Consider the following 23,446-nt stretch of genomic DNA (forward strand, 5'->3'; position numbering starts at 1 on the left):
CAGAGCCTGGAGACCGAGAATTATGCTGGGTACTTCTGTTGTGCTCTTATTGGTGCAGTAGAAGAACTACCTCCTGTGTCTGTGTCTCACTCCCAATTATGAGATTAACCCTTCTTTTACGCAGCAAGACTGTTAATTCATGTTCAGTGTGAGTCCAAAATAATATGCTGATCCCTTTCAGCCAGACTACTGCTCACCTTGCAACATCCCTGCTCCCTGGATGCTGTGGATGTTCTTATTCAAAGGGAGAGGTTTTACACATATTTTTATGGGATTCAATCCTCTGTGATGAATACGTTAAGTTTTTTTAAAAAATTCTTTCCTGGGTAATGCATTCAGCAACACCTTCCATACTTTTTGGTTTTCTTTCTTGGGCAGATTAAGATGTTATTTGTTGTTTCTCATGAGAATATTTATCTGAAGATATTGGCAGGGGTATACACTGCTATGTATTTTTAATGCATTACCATCCATTGACAAATGTGTTTGAACTATTTAATTCATATTTACATAACATTTACATTAGAAGGAGCAATGCACTATATTTAAACGTGCTACTGTAAAGGCCGTTTCTGAGACAACCTTTGCAGACAGGTATCAAAGATATTCTGGTATAGCCTCAGCCTGCATAGTGATACTGGGTTTTAAGGGCCATTTCCAAATGTTACAGAACAAATCTGACGTAGTGTTGTGCTTATTTAATAAAGCCACAGAATAAGTTCTGCTGAAAGAAAAGGTCCCCATCTTTAAGGTCCCTTCCAACCCAAACTATTCTCTAACTCTATGAGGAACTAGTTGTGCATTCCCTCATTGCAGGTTTGCAGTATGAGTTTTTGCAGTATTCAAACCACTCCTGGACTGCTTCATGTCTCTCACAAACAGACTGAGAATTTTTCCTGCAAAGAAGGGTCCCGCTTTAATCTTCTCCTCACTAACACCCATCACTGTGGGCAGGGGGAAGGAATGCCAGAAGAAGCCTTGATAGTCTGACAGAGCAGAGCAGGTGCTTTGTTAAGAGTTGTGAACTTCAAAAACTTTTAAATTTAAAATCAATCAGGATGGCAAACAGAGATATTTCCAAAGCTTTCATCTACACTTTTTACAGCTGTCCTCTCAACTTGCATGATTTCCATGAGAAAAAATCAGCCTCAGTAACACTGGAGCAACTCTACCATAATTAATCATATTCATGACTATCTAAGAGAACAAAGCGAATTCAACATTTCCAGCCAACATAAGCTTTTTGTAATTTGGCAAGATCAGATAAAAGTTAGACTATGCCAGAAAAACCTTCAGCTTTTGGGATTACTAACCCTTTGTTAGTTTAACATGTGCCATGTCTACTAACTTTTAAATTTTAGTAAAATTCATCCTGTTATAGATAGTCACACATAAAGTATTTCAGGCAGTTTAAGTTCACTTTGACTTAATAATGAATTTTATATATATATATATATATATATTCATTCATACCAAAATTTAATTTCAAAATTAATTATGAAGAAGTCTGTTCAAGAAGGTGATTTAAGAGTCGCTTCAAGATAAAACTGAAGCAAGAGTAGTGTTAAAACTACTTTTTGCCAAAACAAATTATTTCACTTTTCATTTCACATTATTTCACTTTTTCAAAACCTTGGTTTTCAAGAGAATATATCTGACTACTTGAATCTTTTTGGTTCCTAGATTTTGTGTCCATAATTTTGCATTCTTCTCTCACATTCTTGCATATCTTAAAAAACTCATTTACTAAAGCTCTTTTACTTTGTTCCCCCATGAAGAAGCAAATTAACACCTGGTGGATAGGTTGAGTGATAAAGTCATCAGTCAGTCTTAGAATATCACAAATATTTGTGCAGAGCTTTTCAAAATTTACTACTAATGAATTTGTCATAAATTATAGGATTTAAAGTTAACAGAATTCATAAATGATACAAAGCAGATGCAGTTCACTTTAACTGACAGTAAGAACCCACAGTTTAAATGCAGGCCTTTTTCTCCCTTCCTTGACTGGTAAACAGTAATGTATTAAAACCATGTGAATGATGAATAAAAATAATGCCTGGGGCTCCTGGAGGTTCTAAGTAATCTGCATTTCAAAAGAGACTGATGCCAGTCAGCTGCATTTATTTGAAAAGCAGCCAATAAAATGGACAGCATGGAAAAGATTTCAAGCAGTAATTATTGCAGATTCAGAGAAATACCAGATTTTTTTGACCAGGTAGAGGAATTTTTTTACTGGTTGCTATGCATTGGTGCTTGGAAGAGATGATGCAATTATAAAAACCTGGATCAAATTTGGGAAATTGTCATCTGACAATGGCAATCATCATGTCATCTGTTATCTTGCTTAGATTCAGTGGGGTGGTAACTTAGCTGTATGCATTCTGCAAATACACAGACAAATCCTTCAGATTCACATCCGAATTTGCTCTATGATTTGAATATGGGAGTTTGGGCCTTATCTAGTACCTTTTTTAGTGCATCAAAGTGACAGCTTGGAAAATGATGAATTTATTGTGCCAGCCAGTGGCGATAAGAAAGCAAAGGGTTTTTAACAGCTCTGGTTAATGTAAATTTACACAGGGCTCTAGTTTGAAGCACAGAATAAATCAGTGATGTGCCAGCAGAAGGTCCCAGGAGTTTATTCAGAAACCTGCCCTCATATGGGAAGGAAAACTGATTCTCTCTGTATCTGATGCTAAGTAGTCTCTTCTAAAGGAAGAATAATGTAAAAAGAGTATGATGGTACAGTGAGTCACATTAAAAATTAAGGAAACATTGACAGCAAAGACTGCCTCTGCAGGTGAAATTAGGTGACAGCTTAACTCATCAAGTGGACAATATTTAGTGAATAAGGCTGGAACATCTTGTAAACAGGGGAGAGGGCCACATATACAATAGGTAATACAACGCAGATTCCTTATTAAACTTGAGGGTGGGTGAGCAGACCAGTATGTGGAGCTCCTGTTGCTCCCAGGAACTGGGGGAAGGGTGATTAGTTGCTCAACTCTCTTTCTGCATATCCTATTCCTCAAGAGACTTAAAAGACCCCTTTTTTTTATTCACTGGCTATTTTTATGGTATCATCCTCTGGCTCTAGTCCTGGTGCTCAGCCTGTTCCTGGTAGGTTTCAGATTTGGGTTTGAATTTTTACAGCATTCTCAATTCCAGTACCTTAGTAGGGTTAATGTCTAATGTTTGGCCCCCTGATTTATCACGTTAATTTATTAAGTTATATGACTTTGATACTGTTGTCAATACAAAATACCAAGAGGGCATCATTGAGACAACGAAAGAAACTTGTGGCAGAGCACGTGTCATTCAGAAAATCCAATGCAGATGGAGGTGCTCTTCAGCTTTATGACTTTGCTTCTTTGAGTGTTTTCTTTCATCTATATCACTACTGTGTTGTGCAGGATTCTTCAGAAGAAGTATCACAAAAAATGCAGTATACAAATGTAAAAATGGAGGCAACTGCGAGATGGACATGTACATGAGAAGAAAATGCCAGGAGTGCCGTCTAAGGAAATGCAAGCAAATGGGCATGTTGGCTGAATGTATGTATACAGGTATTTGCATCATATAGTCAGAATGCATCAAATACTGTATTTGCTTAATTAGTCTGGTTTTAATAATTAAGATATAAAAAATGTCATTTGGCAGGTGGAAGGTGTATTAAAGATGATGCCATGCCTGTGCATCAAACCCTGTTGAAAAAGACAAATGCACTTATAAGCAATGAGATTTTGTTAGCAGTCAGGGATACAAGGGTGTAGAAGCTGAGCAAATGGTGAAGGAAGGGCTGTCCTGCACTAGATGATAGCTATTAGTCTGCTTGAGTGGGAGGGAAAAGCAGCTAGAATAAGGAAGTCTCCTCACTCCTGGGAGACTCCCCAGGAGTGAGGAGTTTGCAGTATTAGGAAAGCCAGAGCAGGAAAGTCCTGGTGCTTTTATTTCCTGCTCCTTCTGGGGCTCTGCCTGTCAAATTCTTGCTAGCCAAGTCCAAATTTTGGCACACAAACAATGCCATTTTCAAGAAAAGAGTAGGAATGCTGCTAGTAGGAAGTTTCTCTGGACTTGCCAAGTGTATGTTCCCAGACCTCACCCAGCAATCAGGAAAAGCTGGCTAAGGGTTAGCCCCTTTTTATAGTCTCATTAGCTTTTCTTATAACACTATAGGTTTCCCTGCCTTGCATATAGGCACATAGGTAGAACTGTCTCCAGAAATTAACCTGATTCATATTAAAGTAAATATTCTATTCCCATGAACAGTTTATAAACTTTATTGAGCTTCAAACTGAATAACAGAGAACAACAGGGATATTTGAGTGCAATTTTGAACATGTTTAAGGTTCCTTTATGAGTTACTGCACTAGGTTTCCAAGCTTGCTCCTGAAAACAATCTGTATACATCTGCTATTCTGCCTTCCATGAATAGGACTACAATTTATTTTTCTTGATGGCTCCAATCACTTTAGCATACACGTATGTGTGAAACCAGTTTAGGTTCATACAGGAAATTAATCTACTTGGAATTTTTAATATATTTCTATCCTTTAATCTGATCAGAAGATGCTGTATTAACTGTTGGTTGTGTGAGAAACAATAAGCTTCATCAATATTTGTAAGGTGTTGCCAGCATAATGTAATTAATCTTTCATTCTGCAAATTGAACAGGCTGCAAAGATCCTGAGATATGACATATTCTCAAGCAATACATAAATATATGAGCAGACACCACTGTGATGACAGAACTCAGTGTGTCCTGCAGAGTCAGAGGAAAATAACTTCCCTGTGGAGCTAATCCCTGATCCATTGTTCCAAAATTTTGGGGGTTCAAAACAGCTTGATTCGCTCAGTGCGACAACCCACTGCTGAAAAAAAACAGGTCAGCGTAAATAATACTGACTGGGACCACATGAAACTTTTATACTGGTCTATCATTTTCACAGACTGGCATATGTGAAATAAAAGCCAGTGAGTGCCACTGCTATCTGACTCTCTCTGCAATGGAAACGTGGGGTATCTTGTGTTGCTCATGACTTAACCATAAGCGTGCTCTAATGCACTGCAATGAGGATGTTTGGCAAGGCACTGTTTAATGGCCTTTAAATAGGAGTGTGCAGTACAATTGCTTTTAGTTCAAGGCAATACAGGACAGTAAAACATGAAACTTCTTGTAGTATAGAGCATTTATGTGAAAACATATGACTAGGAAATAAAAGGTTACCTTGAACTTTGTTTCACTTGCGCATTTTGTACGATTGTAATTGCAAGTTCTGTAGATTCTTTTTTCCCTCTGAGCAAGGAGGTAGAGTATTATAAATATTTATGGCACAGCTACTCAACAATCCTACCCCTGCCCTCTATACACAAAGTACAGACAGACTAAAATTACTACCCATCAATTTCAGTAATTTGCCATCATTTTGATCTAAACTGCAAATATTTGGGTGAAATGTCTATCTAGGGAAGACTCTGTTTCTGCAACTCTTCCTGGAATTTAATACCCATTGAAACCTAGATATCTCTGAGGTAAAAGTCAAGTCCTGTCTCACACATGAGTTTTTCAACTGACTTAAATGGAGCCAGAATAAGATGTCACAGTAATACTCAGTAGCAGGAAACATGAGAAAAAATTGTGTTAATGCTTAAGGCAAATGTAAAGCCAATTTTTCCTAAGAAGGCAGTAGACCAGACCCTAAGCTGGTGGAAAACAGCACAAGCCTATTAACACTACCAAAGGACGCACTGAATAATTTAGAGAAAGAAATCTATGGTGCTGTGTGGCACCACAAATTACATGGCTCGATACCAATTATTATCTCCATCATTCCTATTCCCTCCTTTCAAGGTATTATTTGCAGGTCTTATTTTAATCATGTAAATTTCCTCTTCTCTCAGCAGTTCAGGTAGGTTATTTTATATAGGGCTTAAACAGGAAATTAAAAACATTCACAACGAAATTCACTGTTTTCATGGTATCTTCCTCCACATCATATACTCACCGAATGAGCTTATTTTCCTGCTCTGCATTTTCAAAGGTGAAGAATGGAAAGGATACTTGAAAGAAGCAAAGAAAGAAAGAAAGAAACTCAATCCCATGCTGATAGGTTTATTTTTAGATGAATACTTAGCTGTTTACTTGTTCATTTGTGCTTTCTGACTGTCTTCCACAGGTTGTATAGGGTACATATTGTTCCTTTCTTTTGTTAGCACAAGCAAATTGATAATTTTTATGACATCCACTCAAGGATGCTCCCTGGTTCAAGGTTCTGAAATGTAGTCTAGAACAAAAAAAAAAAAAATAAACAACACCACAAGTGCAAAAATCTTTTCACTGGGGCAAGAGAAACTCTGTGACAAAGCCAGGGCTTTATACAGTCCTCTAATACAATGAAAAGCAAAACAAGAAGACCAGCTGCTAAAGTTTTAAACAGATACGTTTTAAAGGTACATTTGTCAGTCTGAGTTACTTCTTGCTCTTCATATTTAGCTGTTGGTTTATCTGTGTAGTGACACAGTAGTGGCTAAAGCCCTGAGTCCACTCTTCTGAGTGGGCTTTCTGTCTGAAGATTCTCACAATTGACATAATATTGCTTAAAAATTATTGAAAATATCCAGTGCTGTTTCTGTAAAAACAGATGCACCTGGATTGCTGTTTTGGAGCAGATGAGGAGCACACCTCTGATGATTGTCTTCCAATTGCTCCTATTTTATTGCACTTTCGTTCCAGTCTTAGAGCATAGGAAGGGGTGGGGTTTTTTTGGCTAAAACTAAACCAAAAGCATAATCCAGCTCACTCCCATCACTAACAGGTTTTCTGTCTGTAAGAATAGATTAGAGCTGGTCCAAAGCAAGACCCATGACAGGTTCACTGTGTGGATGCTGGGTCACCATAAACAACTGTTTTGCTCTGCAGATGAGCTCCATCTGGGCTAGACCACTCATTAGCGTGTACACAGCATGACTCATTAGACTCACATCCAAAGATAATGACACATTCAGGAAATGATCTGCACAGGTAAACAGGTTTGTTGGTGTAAAGGGCACTCACGGGCATGTTTATGTACCTATTCAATGCCTGAGGCATATATAAATCAAATTGCTTTGTGTTGGATTATGTGTTCTAGGTCTGTTAACCGAGATACAGTGCAAGTCAAAAAGACTACGGAAAAATGTGAAGCAGCCCCCAGATCAGACAGTCAATGAAGATAATGACAGCCAGGATGTGAAACAAGTAACATCTACAACTAAAATATATAGGGTAAGAGAATTCTTGTAATAGCTTGTACAGTACTGGTGGTTTTTGTTAAATGTGTCTAGTACAGTGAAAATAGAGTATTGAAAACTCTCTGGAGCTGTCTCTATTAATTAAAACTCCATCTTCTATCAAGCCAAGGAAGTACCTTGAGAAGTGGTTCTGATATTTTTAGTCAAAACTCTGTATATGATGTAAAGCATCTATAAAATCCATACAGTATTTTTTCTGTGGTACATATGTCAGGCATATATCACATGTGGTGACATGTGATAATAAAGAGGGAACATACCTAGTTACTTGCTGAACGTTTCCTTATTTCTAACAATTAACTATACAAACCTATGCAGTTTAAAAGCATTATACACCTCTCTTCTGTGCGTTTCTATAAAAATCTCAGTGACAAGCAAACCTCTTATGTGCTTGGTCTCCAAATGCAAAAAATAGATGTGTGTCTTTCGCCTAAAGCCAGAGGTACTAGATAAGTTCTATGACTCCATTTCATGATGGGCTCTTTTTTTCTTTTTTTTTCTTTTTGCCAGTGTAGGAGAAAGTAGAGTTTACCCCAGAACAGCAGAACCTTCTTGATTATATCATGGATTCATACAGTAAACAACAAATACCACAGGAAGTGTCAAAAAAACTAGTAAGTATATTGGTGAACTCATTTCTGAGATGCAGATAATGAAGCTGAGGATTACATGGTAAAAAGTATTTGTAGTTAGCACGAACAGGTGTAGTAAGTAGTAGAGTGAACTATAGGTAGAGGCTTACAGTTAAAGGATGCTGCAGGTGGGGTAGAATCTCTCCCATTCAGTCAACAGGTAGACCACATCTTTATCAAACTTAAGAAAACCTTTCAACTCTAAAATAACACTTTAATGCTCAAATCTAACCTTCGTTGATTGGAGCTTTGTTTTTTAGCTTGTATAGACAGTGATTTGAGTTCAACTTGCTGACAAGCTTCCTTTCTACAAAGACACCAGCCTGGAACCTTGAAAATATTTAATTTTTTTAAACACAATTTCCAACATTTTCCATGTTTGGATTTTTGTTTCTTTTTCCTCTATACCTTCTAGAAATTCCATTTTCCTTTAAGAACTCCAGTTTTCATGGTTGGATGGAAAAAGGCTGGGAAACAGGGAGAAGAAATAAAAAGGGTTTAAAAGAGATACATTTTTTAAATAAAACTGTAATGTTCAATTAAAAAAAAAACACAATCAAACAAAAAACCCCAAACAAACTTAAAACCAAAACTACTGTAGAAAATAATTTCTAAAGTCAACAGCTTTGAAAACCAGAACAAAGACACTTGCAGGGGAAGGGTTGAATAAGCCTAATTAACTTTTGGAACTTATTTCTGTGGGAGACTGAAGAGGTCAAAACAAAAAATACCTTGTCAAAAGAAATAGACAAATTCATTTATAATAAGGCCTTTGTTTAAATATTAGGATAGACATAGAAATTCTAGCTAGTTCTAATAAGTGCCTAAATCATTGCTGGACATGACAATGAAAGTAAGACATACTCCAGAGAAAAAGACACACTGTCTACTTCTTTTACGTCTTCCAAAATACTTGGAAGACAAATTGGAGACAAATTACAGTGTTAGGTGGAACTCTTGCCTGGTCCTGCCTAATAGTTCTTATATTTTATACTCTTAAATGTGAAATGTCAGTGAAAATTAACAGATTTTTTTTTTTGTTTGATTTCTAACAGTTAAACGAGGAATTCAGTGCTGAAGGAAATTTTCTGATTTTAACAGAAATGGCTACCAGTCATGTGCAGGTTCTTGTGGAATTCACAAAAAAACTACCAGGTATATCCAGCACGTTGGGGCAAATTTTTTATTGCAAAGTTTACATGCCTTCCAGTTGCCCTTTGGCAATTGTGTATTGGCAATATTGGCAATATTTTGAAGACCATATGAAAATGCTTCCTATTCCTCCAGATTTTTCACACACTGTCCAAGGAAAAGGTGCTTTGTGCTCAGAAGAACAATATGCTGAATAATTCAAACTCTGCCACTCTGTGATGTAGCACTCTTTACCTATTGACACACAAAACGCTCAGAGAAGGGGTTGTGTCTCTAGAGAGACGCATAATTATATATATATAATTATTTTCATATATTGTTGCAATGCCAAATAATCTGCTTCTAATTACCGGTAACACTTGCCAGACTCTGCTTCCTACTCTTTGCTGCCTTTCTAGCGACTGCCTCTAGGCCATAACATCCACTGGATTGTGAGTCACACACAAAAAGTTGGTGGCACCAATATTTATGGTCCTTGCACGGTGCTTTAATGACAAGCACTTAAAATCTGAGTTTATCACTAGTATTTTTTAACGTCCAAGTTGATGCTACCTCTGTACTGAACACTGGACATGGCAGAGATTCCCTTTAATTAAGGAAGGCACATTTTAACACTTAGCTGTACAAAACCATGATTTTCCCGGTCCTTCCTCCGTGTCTCACAGGTTTGCTTTAAAGCCCAGTACTGCAGTTGTAACTATATTTTTTTTATGTTAACTGGGATACAGGCTTGCAGGAAATGAAGAAGAGAGGAGATTTTTAATTGAAAGAGAAATGAATATTTAAAACACAGCAGGAAGATTCCATGTAAAATAGTATATTAGTCCAAAGGCAAGGTGGAATGTTTAAAATTAGATTCTTCAAATGCTGATTTTTGCCCTCAGAACATGGAAAGGCCTGGAAGCAGCACAGCAGTGGGAAAGCCATATAGAGAGCTCTGGTGGAACCATGAAAGAAGGTATTAGGAAGCAGGATAAAGTTAGACAAAATTCTATTGGTTATGCTACGCCACTAGATTTTGCTTATCACACTCCTCTAAAAGTACCATGAACACTGAAACACATGTGTAATCCTCATAAAATTCAGTGAAGTTCAAACATGTGGCATTTTCTGAAATCTGGGTTTCAATTTACACAGCACTTGGCAACCCTACTGGCACCAACATCAAGGTTACGCAGATGAGTGGCACCTCATGTGCAAGAATTCCAGGACAGAAAGAAGCAGGAACTTTTACCATTGCTGCCTGACTTATCTCTAATGTCTCCCCAGGCTTCCAAACTCTTGATCATGAAGACCAGATTGCTTTGCTGAAAGGCTCAGCAGTAGAAGCCATGTTCCTCCGTTCAGCTGAGATCTTCAGTAGGAAACTTCCCACAGGACATACTGTCCTTTTAGAAGAAAGAATTCGCAATAGTGGTGAGTATCTTGTTTAACGAGGAAAAAAACAAACCACACCATTACACTTCTCTGTCAGTATTTGGCCCTTGGAAAGCTAGTAAAATTGTTTATTAGCACTGAAAGAGATGTACTTGAACGTTGTTCTTTAGACTAACTAGAACAAACCTAACTCAGCCTTGAGTCTAAAGCTCATCAGGTAAAGGTTTCTTTATCAATACATTGCAAGTATTATAAATAATGCTATATCAAATAAATGCAGTGCATGTCTCCAATCAAAGGCATGAAAGAATATTTGTTTGATGGACTGGAAACGATGATTTCCAGAGTGATATGAAGAGCTTCTTGTCCAGGTTCTCCAGGCAGATATGTCAAGAAGGTCAGATATATTTCCTGGAAACTGTATTTGAGGGTATCTAAATCTCTTCAATAAGATAAATTTCTATTGGTTTATAACCTAAATTTTTGATAAAAATAGGTCTTAGAGAAATCAGTCCATATGGCTATATGATTACTGAAAACTTCTCTAATCTGTACAGTGAGTATCATCCTTCTTGTTCAAGGTATCAACTGTTCATTAAAAAAAAAGAAGCAGAGGAAATGCTTAATACAGACCATTACATAAGCCAATATGTCATACCAATAATTTTTCCTTATTCATAATTTTAAAATATTTGGTTAATTCTCTGCAACTACTGAATCCAGATAAGATGTAATATTATTTTTTGCAAGTTTGTATTAGACTTAGTGATAACACTTCACATCAAAATACAATTAGCTGGAATATTACATTGCATTCTGCATTAGTATTATTTAACTGTCATGAAGCAGATTTGAAAAAGAGCATTTTGTGTAAGAGAAATTTTCAAGACATGGAACAATGCGAAATGTGGTATTGTTTGCTCCAAAGAAAGGTTTCCTGCAATTGTTTTTTTTCTAGGGGGCAAAAACCCTCCAAGGTAAATTAAAAAAGGATTCTGGATCAGACCAAAAACCTAGGCTGAATAGTTCCCAAGAAATAAAACACAATAACTTCTCTAATGTGTATATACATGCATATGTTTCTCTTTGCCCTTGGAAAAGGCTTTCTAAAACATCTTCCCTGAAGCCAGGCTCAAGTTGGAAACATAAGAGGAAATACTGCTAGAATTTCTCCTTCCCTGTATTACAGAAGGATAATGAATTATCCAGCTTACTGCTGCTGACTGCATTCTTTCTTTCTGTTGAAAGCCAGAATACAGAACAAAATACCCTTTTCCACATATTTTATTTCTCCACTCTGTGCAAATTCAAGCCTACTTTAGAAGATTTTCCTTGGCTGTGTATAATGGAGCTGTGACAGTAAACAACAAAAGCAGCCTGTAAATCTTTGCATTTGTAGCACTGTTAACTTAATTGCTGTACTAAACCTATTTAAATAAATAAAGCTCAGAAAAAAGTTTTAGGATACCTACTGCTGAAACAGCCTATTTTTGTGGCTTAAATCCTCATCACTTTCAGGTGTTCCAAGTTTAAATAAAATGAAAGAAAAGCATCCAAATTCTTCTCTTATCATTGTTTACACATATGGCTTTCAAAAACATTCAGTATTATATATTAAAATATTGAATATGCATGTCGTGGGACTCAACATCAGGACTCTCGGTTGAATAGTAACCTGTACCAAATGTGACATCAGGGTACATCAGGGTAGAAATGTAAGCAGTCTTTTCTGGCCTTAACTAGTAAGGACAAACACTACTAAAAGTTGCAGCTTGCCATTATCACGTTATAGGCTCATCCAAGATATAAGACTACCAGAAGAGATTAAACACCTTTTTTTACAAAAACCTCACTGGAAAAAAAAAAAAAAAAAGACTAAATGCAGCAAACTGAAACCTATAAAGAAAACAGAGAGCAGCAGAAGAAATTCAGGGAGGGTTGACTGAGAGTTTAAAAAGTAAGTTGATAGGTAAAAAATGAAGAAACAGTATCAAGATTATTCATGGCTCCTAGTGAGATTCTAAACTCTGTCACACCAGCAGCCACAAAATATTGCTATTAGTCAGAACTTCTGTCTGCATATTTTTAGGTGCAGACAAATGCCTGAATATCACATAAGTCCTATTGTGAAGCCTTGATGCTTCTATCCATAAAATCAGGGAGGGTGGTGGTGATCCTGCCTAAAAGTCACTAACTGTCCAGATATCTGTCACCTGCCACCAAGTCCACTTTGAAGCTGCTCTTCTCTATTAATATTTATACCTTCCCCAGTTTGATTGTATTGAATGGTTTGTTGGGTTTTTTTCTGATAACGAAGTCAGAGATCTGGTGGTGATGACCTTTGAGCATTATCAGCGTTCACTTTCATTCTCATGCTGATGAGGTGTATTTTTATTTCTTAGCTTGTGCATATTGCTCAAGTCCTGTTGCATCTCAGAGACTGTCTTTGTGCCCTGATGGTCTTTCTCCATAAGCTGTTATGGAAATTATTACATTAGCTGTTCCTGTGACTGAAATCCTCTCCTATTCACTCTAATATTGAAACTTTATGAGAAATACAGACATTTTATTTAATATTATTGAGAATTTGTGCCATTTATCTTAATAGATGCTTCATTATGCATACACCACATTGTGATTGACTCTGTCTGTGAACGGCTGACATTTTAGTAATTTAATGCTTAGGTTTTTTCTGTTATTTTGAAAGTAAATTCTCCCCATTATTGAGCATTACAGTATTTTTTAAAATCAGTGCTGAGATACTGACTTTTTTTTTCTCAGTGAGCATTTGTAGTTTGTTTTCCTAAGGATAACAGCTTTCAGTGGAACAGACATGGATTTTTATTTCATCATTTTATTCTACAGACTTGTTCTACAAATTTGAGTACTGGGAAATAAATACTATCTGATATTAACAGAAATGGAAAAATCTGGACACAAATTTTAGGTTGGCAGTAGGACATCTGACGTTGTGAAATACACTGTTCTCTTCCTGGATGGGTTACAGGTGCTGAAGTACAGTCAGATCCAAGGAAAAAAAAAATTAGCTACACTTTCAAACCATTGAATGGGGGATACAAAGTTCCTGTTAATTTGGACAAGAGATTCCTGCAACCAAAGGCAAAATTTGCTATCAGAACAATGGATAAATAATCACTTCCACTGTCTTTGGCTTTTATGATTTGGTTATTGGCAGTGAGTAATGGTGTTTCAAACCCCCATTGTACTGGGGTTTGTGCAGAGAAACAAAACGAAATTATCTTCACTGCTAAGGCCAAAGTGTCTAACCCTTGAAACAGTCATGTGCATCCTCATGGAAAGAGACACCCTCCTGTGACTTGACTCAAAACTGGCATACTGCCTGAAACATTTAGAAGTTAGGACCAGTTTTAATTGCAGAATACAGGAAAGAGATTTTTCTGTTCGCATACCTCTCCTGCATAATCTACCACACTGAGTTAGCAGTGCTATGTTCCTGAATTACAAATAAAGTTGCTGAAAGTATTTAAATTATATCTGCAGACTAGACTTACACCCATGAAAACAAGAACAGATCACAGGGACCCAGTCTCTTTTCTTCTGTGTAAGCATGCTTCTCCAGGCCAAAAACTTATTTAGACTCTACCTGCAAAGACAAGCTCAAGGCAGTGCAGATGCTGCTGCTCTGTGCCAGACGAAATTTGTCTCCTGACTGCAGGCACTCAGGATACTGCCAAAAGATGGTATGTGACAATGTCATTTGCACTCTCCTTACAGGTTTGGTTGGGGTCTTTTTCTAAGTAAAGTTTCTTTGCTTGCAATGCTGACTTCACAGAAGTCCTATGGATTGCTTTAAAGGAGATGGAGTTTTGCTATCTTGATTGTGAGTTCTCCTTGACACATGCTAACATCTCATTTAAGTTAGCCATTTAAATCCTACAAAATGGTGACAGACAGAGGAGAGGTCATGTGCCCATGCTTCAGTATGTCCTCTCTACCATCTAGATTTCCCCCTATTTGGCATCAATGGGTTGAATTTGGTCAGTGTTTAAAGGGTCACTGATACATATGAATAGTTCAGAAGGGAGAGCTCATAAGCAGCATGGAAAGTAGTTCCGGCAGATAAAATACCATGCAAGATAAAACGTAAGTTTGCAAGTAATTAAAATATTTTATTTGCATGAAGCAGCTACTAATATACCCTTGGTTTCATATCCATGGCCACCTCCATGTTTATCAAGAAAAAATCTCTCTTTATCTATATTAATAACACAGTGCTAGTTACTGTTAATTAGTATTTACTTTCAAGCTTTCTTGCAGTAGATTAATTATTCAGTTTTACCAAACAGACAAGATAGAAGTGAGAATACTGTTTCAAAAAGCTGGCAATACTGACTTGATATCATACTAAAAACACCTATTCCAGGATTACATTAAACAGATAATTATTTATGGCCTGAAACTGCAAACCTTATGAAAACATCAGTCATCTTACCTTTATAGAGAAATCATAGCAACAGAACTCTAAAAAAGGCAAGGTCTAAAGCAAAGTTGTGTCTTAACCTGCAGATGGGGATGAAATTACCTAGGTAAGGGGTGCTCAATGAATAATGTTTATGGGTTTAAATCTGCTCTAATCTAACGCTGTAAGACTGTATTTGGTAAAGCTCATATTTCCGATTGACTACACTTGGGTTTACAGCCAGTCCTGCATTAACATAGAGAAATCAATCAAATGACCCGCAGTATCTTGTGCAGATGATTGAGCTGGGCTGGTAGTCAGGCAGAAATCTGTGCAATTCAGAATGCTGCCCAAGGACCCGTGAAGGAGGAGCATGTTCTTGTTGCTGTAATGCTGCATGAAACAAGGTTTTGAAAGCTTTCTGAAAAAACCATTAGGAAAGATGCACTATTAGCACTGACCAGGAAGCTCTGCCTGCCTGACATAGTACAGTGCAGGGCTCTTGGCTGATCTAAATAAAGAGGGTTAGTTGGAACTAACTTTTCTATTTTTATTGAGGCCAGAAATATAACTTTATTTATTTTAACTTTTTTCTCACTTTTGGGGTATAACTTATAACAATGGCACTGGGAAAGTCATGTAATTTATTTCTTTTTTAGTGTTTCCCATTACAAGCATCAAATCACCTTTAATTCTTGTTCTGATAATTTAAATTGAAGTGACAACATCTTGTACAGTAGCTAAGAAAAAAAAAGTAAGAACTATAAACATCTGTTTCCTGTGCTTCCTGCTTTTTTTTTTTTTTTTTTTTTTTTTCTCTCTTGGAGCTTATTAAATCCAAACAGAAGCATTTTCAATCACATAGAAAACAGCCCCCTCTTGTGATGGAAGAGCAATTTGCATAACGTGCAAATGGGATGATGAAACAGCAGGGAAACTCTAGCACAGATGGGATGATGGCAAAACTAGTAACTAATAAAAAATTCCATTATCCTAGTCTCAAAATTGTTCATTTTGCATGGTTTTGCTAATAACTGTCTTGTGACATATATCGGTTTAAAGATTTCAACATTCTGTTCTCTTTAGTAAAAGTCTAAAGGTAAATCAGTTGCATTGCTGAAACACCACTTTCTACCCCCTTTCATCTCTTCTGCTTTGTTTCATTTCTCTGTTTGTAGTAAAGTAATGCAGAGAAGTTCTCTGCCATAATTTCATTTGCTTCCACACCTATGCTCATTTTTTAATTCACTCATCCATACTTTAGTTTCTTAGTGTTAGCTTATAAGCTTTGTGGGTTAGGGATTGTTTTACTACATGCTTATGCAGCGTTTGGACCAGTGAGGACCTGAATTAATTATTCCTCACTTTGTTCCCCAGCATCATTTTCACCCTACTTCTGCTGTATTGACAGCAGGACTTCAGGAGTTTGTGGTCAGCAAAACAATAAATTCATCCAGCTGAAAGCTAACCTGACCTAAAAAAAAAAAAAAAGAGAGAAAGAAACAAATTATGAGTATGAGAAACAAATGATGGGAGTCTTAGTCACAGCCCATTTCCTCCCATTTCTTGTCTGCTGCCAAGATGACTGTGCCCAGCAGCACAATACCTTGCACAAAGACTTCTAAAAATATCAAGTTTGTCTTGGACTTTTCTCATGTCACTGCTGAGTTATTAACTTCCATGAAAGGAATTAATTTGCTCTGCTTTAAGGTTCAGCTTTTTTTCCTGTTTCTAGTTTCATGCAAACTTTAAGACTTCGGTGTGCTGTAGGTATGTTTTACTCATATATTGTAAGGAACTTTGGCATTTAAAACTGCCCAGGAGAGAGACAAGTGGTTCCCCAAAAGTTAGCAAGAGCAAGTGTTCAAAATTTGAAATAATTAGTGCTGATGACTAACAACATAATCCTCGTAGAACATTAAAATCTGTGACTATTGTTTGCTCTGTAAAAAGCTGCAGCTGTGTTACTAACTTCTACAGGACGAGCTGACCTGCATCATATATATCTGCTTAATTAACTTAGACTCAGTAGTGTTGAACTTGTTACAAAAACAAGATTTGTGGCTTGTAATCTGAAGTGAACATAGGTTGCTATGTCATGTGTTTAAACACATGACTCAGCTATGAAATAAACCACACCCTGCAAGACCATTCTTTCACTGTTGGGACACATAACTATTCCACTGGATGAAGTAAATTTACTGTCACAGCAAAATGTGACTGTTTCATGTTTAAGTCAAGTGACTTCAAGTTTCCTTTGTCTGAGTTCCACCTGGCGAGTTTCATTTTGTATTTCCCCTATTGGAGGCACTCCAAAACCTCACCAATCCTGGACTATAGCTTTGTGTTGTATTCACGACAATTCAGCACTCAAAACTGCATTATTTCATGTGATTCCCACACCAAGTTATAAAGACTTCTCCTAGAACAGCTCAAAAATAAGAGTAAAACTTCAAGAGATCCTATGACACTCATCTATGGCAACAGAGGAGGTTTCCATCCTTTCAGCCAAGGAAGGCCAAAAGCCTTTTTTTTTTTTTGGATGTCTACATTTTATCAGTGCCACCATTTCAAAGTTGCAAGCAGCTGCTGTCAATAATCTAGTGTCTGCTCTGAGTGACTCACACATCATTTAAAAAAAAATAATTTTGGTGTCACAGGATCTACTTCTCTTTTACACCAAAGAGCAGAATGGAGTACATCTCTAATTTAAGGCTAAGTAAGAACACTGTGACCTGATGACAAAGTCAGTAAGAGGAAGCCCCATTGACATGCCGCAGTTGGGTAACCCCAAAGGGGTTTGCTAATGGTGAGAGAATCTTATGATCCCATCCTTAAATTTGGCTGGATTTTAGTTATTTATGGCTCTAAATTTTATAATGCACTATTTTATGCTTTAAAGTAGTAGTAGTTGCAAGCAAATTGATCGTGGACTACAGGTAATCCTAGACCTAACTAAAGTTTCATGCTACATAAAAGGAGTAATTAAGTGTCTTTGTGGAGATGACTGAAGCAACTGCCTGAGGCAGTTAGCTGTAGAGTAGAGTTTGGCTGGAGTTAAACCATATGCCCTGAGAGATTTCCACATTACTAATGCAGAGACAGGGAACATGGTGACTGCTTTGCAAAGAGGAGGCAACTAGAATATCAGCAGATGATGAGGAAACCACGTATGAGACTTGTCCTGAAGAGCCAGATGGACATACCTGCAGAGGAAAATGAATTATCTGAAAGACTTTGAAGCCATGCAAAAAGGAATTATCAGTGCTTGCCTATGTCTAGTCTGCTCTGGAAAACAAGGAAGTGCTCACACTTTTGTAACTGTCTTGCATCAGGCCTGATTTGTGTAGTAAATTTCTCCCACTAAGACAATCAATGTGAAATATAAAATAATTGCTATGTAGCAATAAACTAGGTTGTTTTAATGATTAAGAAATACTATAACTTTCTTTTCCCTCCCACAGGTATTTCAGATGAATTCATAACTCCCATGTTTAATTTTTATAAAAGCATTGGAGAGCTGAAGATGACACAGGAAGAATATGCACTGCTCACAGCCATAGTTATCCTGTCTCCAGGTAACTTCTCATCTGGAATTAAATATTTGTGATTCTGGAAAGAAAGCATGCAGAGTGTGACCTTACATTCTACATGGAGTGAGCATATATGCTTATTCAGTATATTCAGTTGTTAAACCAGAAAACAAGTACACAAGTCTGAAGACCAAATGTCCTGCTACATCATTTGGTTTTGTATACAAGGAAAAGATTGGTTAAATGCACTGCTTAAAAAAATTACTGGTGTCTCTTCACTCCTTAGCACAACAGGTTTCTTCCTTCAGAAAATCCCATGTGGTTACATGCACATCACTACTGAAAATTGTGGAATGTCAAATTTTTTAGGGGGAAATTGGGAAACCCTATAACTTAGAACAGAATATGGTAATGAAGGTCTTCATCCTTTATTGGACAAACACCAGATGCCAAGAGCAGAAGTACAGTAGCAAGTTGCCCTCCTGACAACTAAATTGTTGAAAATAGACCTTGTGGAAGTACTGGCCCAATAGCATCTCAGCCCTCATTACATGCTTTGCCATGAAATCTAATTCTTTGATGACACAAAGCTAACAACCTCTACCTACAAAATATGGAGAAATTGTATAGTGCTTCAAACAGAGTATCATAAGAATGGGAGAAGAGAAGCTTGCCTGTCAGGGTAAAAGACAGACACTGAGGTTTCCAAATCAGGTTTCATGGAAGATGGGAAGGTGAAGCATTTCTATCACTCTCTGAATCAGTGTGTCTCAGAAAATTTTTTTTCATCTAAAATTTCAGTGACAAAACCCCCATCCTCCTCTTTTCCTCCCTCTCCAAGTATCCAATCACATACTTCCATATGAACAAAATAAAAGGACAAGTATTTTCTAACAAAGAAATTTCATCTGAGGAGGAAGATGTTTGATTTTGCCCTGGTGACCTGCTTGTAGCCTCTCTGTACTGGCCAAATTCCCCAGGACTACTACATCTCCAAGAACCTATGCTGTGTTGCTCAGTTGTTGCAATGCATCACAAGACATACTCTGGTACAGAACCACATGGGAAGATGATGATAAAACTCCAGTGAAACATTGCAGAGTTAAAACACTTTGGTTTTTGAGAAAGTTAAAATTTTCCCTAGCCAGAAGTGGGAAGTTTACATGAAAACCCTAATGTAAAAATACAATGTTAACCATTTTTATTTCCTCTTAATTTGAAAATAAATATTCTTGGTAGATGTGAACATCAGTGGCCAGTGTAAATACTTGATTATTTTTATATTATCAGTGTAAATAATTTCAATCTATCATAGCATATATTTGCTAATTACTTCTTTCCTTTTAAAACCATAACCAGATCGACAATACATAAAGGACAGAGATTCTGTGGAAAGGCTTCAAGAACCACTGCTGGATATTCTACAAAAATTCTGCAAACTTCACCACCCAGACAACCCTCAACACTTTGCATGTCTTCTGGGTCGTCTCACAGAATTACGGACATTTAACCATCATCACGCAGAGATGCTGATGTCATGGAGAGTGAACGATCACAAATTCACACCTCTTCTCTGTGAGATCTGGGATGTGCAGTGATGGATACTTTTTTATTTTAGGAGAAATATCTTTTTAAAGGACCACATAACATTTACTTTCATAGAAAAGCATGCCACAGTGCATTGTATTTTCTTTACTGCATTTTTATAGACATGGATTCATATAAGTCATTTTGTTCACTATGCACAGAATATTGTATAGCTATCAGATCTTCACATGTGAGTATAACTTTTTCTGTATTTATACTGTCTGATCAGAAAGAGGCCCCCAGCTCCTCAGAGGAACATAGTTAATTCCTCCTGGTATTAAGCTGATTGGAGTTACAGTTCCTCTAGAGAAATGGGGAAATGCAAGTTTCCATTGATATTTTTTCATTGCAGTGCTTATTTTGTGCTTTGCCTCTGTTAAAAAATATATTCCAGATATTTACAGTAATAAACCATATGAAATGGTTAATGTCAGTCATTTGCTGTTCAGCTGTGAAATGTGTTCATATAAGGTGTGCAAGATGTTATTTCTTCACAAGCAGAAACACTACGAAATGGAGAAAAGTCACACAAAAACAAAACCCCTTTTCATGATATAATATGTAACTTCATTTGTATTACTCTTTCAAAGTAAAAATTATACAGTATCTATACTTTGTGAAAGTGTGTCACAAGTTATTTTGCTTTATGACTTCGATTGTTGGTGCTTAATGGCTCTGAAAAATACCATCAGCAACATCCCTGGAACACGTGAATGCGTCTGGATGGTGTGCGAGGTTCCCTGACGCCAACAGGGGCTGCAGGCAGGGTGATTGTTTTCCTTGTGCCCGGGTCCGCTCCCAGGGCCCCGGGTCCGGATGGCTCATCAGCAGAGATGTGCCGAGCCCCGCGCCGCCGGCGGTGGGAGCAGCGCGCCGGCTGCCAAAGGGCCCCGTGGGCTCTCGGCTGCTCTGCGGGCAGGTGGCCGGCTCCCTGCTCCCACCCCGCTGTCCGAGCCCGCCGCGGCGGTCCCCGGGAAGCAGCGCTGTGGCCCCGGGCCGTGTCCCCAGGCCGTGTCCCGGGACGGGGGCGGAGCGGCGGTGCCGGCACAGGTGGGCCGGGCTGGGCCCGCCCCGGGGCGCTGATTGGCGCTTTCGAAAGGCGCGGCCGGCGCGGCGCGGGCGGGCGGGGCCATCCCGGTCCCGGTGTGCGGGAGCGGCAGCGCGGCGGGGCCGGTGAGTACCGGGACGGGACGGGACGGGACGGGACGACTGGACTGGACTGGACTGGACTGGACTGGGCTGTATAGCATAGGATAGCGTGGAAGGCGCGGAGCGCCTGAGCCGCGGCGGGTCCGGCCGTAGCGCCGTACCAGGGTCCCGCTCGCGTCCTTGCCTCGGGCGCGCAGCTCCAGGGCGGCGGCGCTCGGTGAGTCCCACCTGTCTGTAGGGGCAGCCCTGGAAACTCGCTGAGCGTGTCGGGGACCCCGAGCAGCGCGGACAGAGTCCAGTGTTGGACTGAGCCGGGTCACCCGTCCAGGGGAGCAGCTCCAACCCGGCGTCTCCGGCATGGATGTCAGAAGGGAAGCGCCGTGAAACTTACCCTGGGGAGGGGAGAGGGGAGAGTATTTGCATAACAGCCTTCAAACCAGTCTCTCCCGTGTCCCATGCAGGCGTTTGAGGATGCAGTGCTGTTTCTGTAGGAAGTTTGCCCCAGTGCTCTTGGCTAAAACACTCATTCATATTGCTTAATAAGCCGAAAAGCGTCTGGCTCCTCTCTTTGACCAAAAGCTGGCCGTGTTCCAGGGATGCTGTGTGTCACCTTTGGCATAGTGTCAGATCAAGCCATAGAAAAAAGTACATATATTCCTTTAGGATCTATAAGGCATAACTGGCCTATGGATTTGAAATTGTACTGGGTGGATCTTTCATAATAAGACAGGATTTTATATTTAAGTCATAATAAACTCCTCCTGACTGTCGCCAGCCAGCAGTCTGCTGTATGGGCACAGAGCAGTGATCCCCTCCAATGTTGCTTTGCTGGCAGAAGTGTGGGGTGGGAATGGGTTAACGAGCCTCTCGCCAGTCTGGATGCTCCTGTGGTAAAGGAGCCGTCTGCATGTCTCCTGCGGAGATGACAGCTGTTAAGATGAAGTACTCCTCCCTGATTTCAAGTGGGTTTCTGTGCTCTGACAGGTGTACCCAGGGCCTCTGTTGCCATTTGGAAGGAAAGAGTGTATTCACTGCATGCTCACTCACTTCAGGGAGAGGTGCGGAAAGGCAGTCCCTGAGGACAGCAATCAGCGTGCCTGAATGTAAGGAGCTGGTTGCCACCTTAAAGCCCATCACCTTGGACTGACTAGTCTGGTTCTTTCTCTTTCATGGCTCTAAGGCCTCCCCAGGGAAGCAGAGCTGCTGCTGACTCAGTAATGCAACAAAAAGTCTCTGTAATTGCTGTAGTGAGGAGGGAATAGCACTCCACTCAGTAGATCTCTTGTGCCTACTTCTTTTCTTCTGCATGTAAGGATATGTGTACCAAATAAAATCTTGACTATCCTGTAGTAGGTTTCAACAGATACTGAAATGACAGCTTCTTTCATTTCAATGTGTTTAGAAACATGTGTTTCAGTAGGTACTGTCAAGACTAATCTACAGTTTCCAGCTGCTCTGGGTTAGTCTGTTGTGACTGCCTTTGGGTGTTGATGGAATAGAAGATGATGTGTTATATATCTTAAATATAGGGTAAAGATGTAAAAGTGCTTCTACCCAAGTTTCTTTTAATGAGCCTGTTAACACAAGGTGTTTTAACGAGCCTGTGAATCCCTTTAGGTTCCACTTTAACCTGGTGAATAGCTGCTTCATCAATGTTGGAGCTTCCTATGGAGGTGTGGTTTTTTTTGTTTGTTTCTTTCTTTGTAAACTGTGCAGTCAAGTAAAATGAGACTTGGACTTGGTTCATCTTGTGCTACAGAATGGGTTATAATTAGTGTAGCATGTCTTGTTGGGTTGGGCACCAGTGAATGATCTATAAATCCTGATACAACTGATACTAAGCAGGCTATCTCATGTAGCATCTAAGAGCATGTGTTTAGCACCCTGAAGTATTTGCATAAAGTGCTTTAGTATTTGCTGACTTTGCTATTTCTGATTGCCTGAGGGCAAAGTGCCAGGCATCTCTTTGGAAAGCAGAGGCAGACTGTGGTCTTGCAAGGCTGTGTGGGTCATGTCCAGGGTGTGTCTGCACCCCTTTTCCTGAGAAATGCTTGTCCCTGTGCCCCACATGTCAATAGATAGGGATATTTTTCTCATCTCTCTTAGCTAATGTTGATCCATAGCTCTGGTCCTTCACTGGAGGTTTGTCAGTCTGCCAGCTGAAGGCAGTGCTTGCCTTTCCCAATATATCATTTGGGGCTGACCACCCGTCTCACAGTAAATCAGTGTTGCTGTGTTGATCCAGGTGTAAGGTGTGGCTAGGTGACATTTCTCCTATCCTT

At 38.9% G+C, this 23,446-nt stretch overlaps 1 protein-coding gene across 3 annotated transcripts in view; it reads left to right on the forward strand.

Annotated features, from left to right (window-relative positions):
- The window catches only part of NR1H4 (nuclear receptor subfamily 1 group H member 4), a 37,414-nt gene extending 16,966 nt beyond the window's left edge, over positions 1 to 20,448 (forward strand). For 2 of the 3 annotated variants that reach the window (XM_050324774.1, XM_050324775.1), the window contains 7 exons: positions 3,417 to 3,569; positions 7,134 to 7,267; positions 7,809 to 7,907; positions 8,981 to 9,080; positions 10,347 to 10,493; positions 18,360 to 18,473; positions 19,788 to 20,448. In XM_050324774.1, the coding sequence (XP_050180731.1) occupies positions 3,417 to 3,569; positions 7,134 to 7,267; positions 7,809 to 7,907; positions 8,981 to 9,080; positions 10,347 to 10,493; positions 18,360 to 18,473; positions 19,788 to 20,026 (986 nt within the window). In that variant the 3' untranslated portion in view covers positions 20,027 to 20,448. The remainder of the gene's footprint in view (positions 1 to 3,416; positions 3,570 to 7,133; positions 7,268 to 7,808; positions 7,908 to 8,980; positions 9,081 to 10,346; positions 10,494 to 18,359; positions 18,474 to 19,787) is intronic. The other variant, XM_050324776.1, reaches the window with a different exon arrangement.
- The last annotated feature ends 2,998 nt before the right edge of the window (positions 20,449 to 23,446 follow it).

The sequence above is a fragment of the Myiozetetes cayanensis genome, unplaced genomic scaffold (genome assembly GCF_022539395.1).
Source record: "Myiozetetes cayanensis isolate MyiCay16 unplaced genomic scaffold, myiCay2020 scf3, whole genome shotgun sequence".
In the NCBI taxonomy this organism is placed as follows: domain Eukaryota; kingdom Metazoa; phylum Chordata; class Aves; order Passeriformes; family Tyrannidae; genus Myiozetetes; species Myiozetetes cayanensis.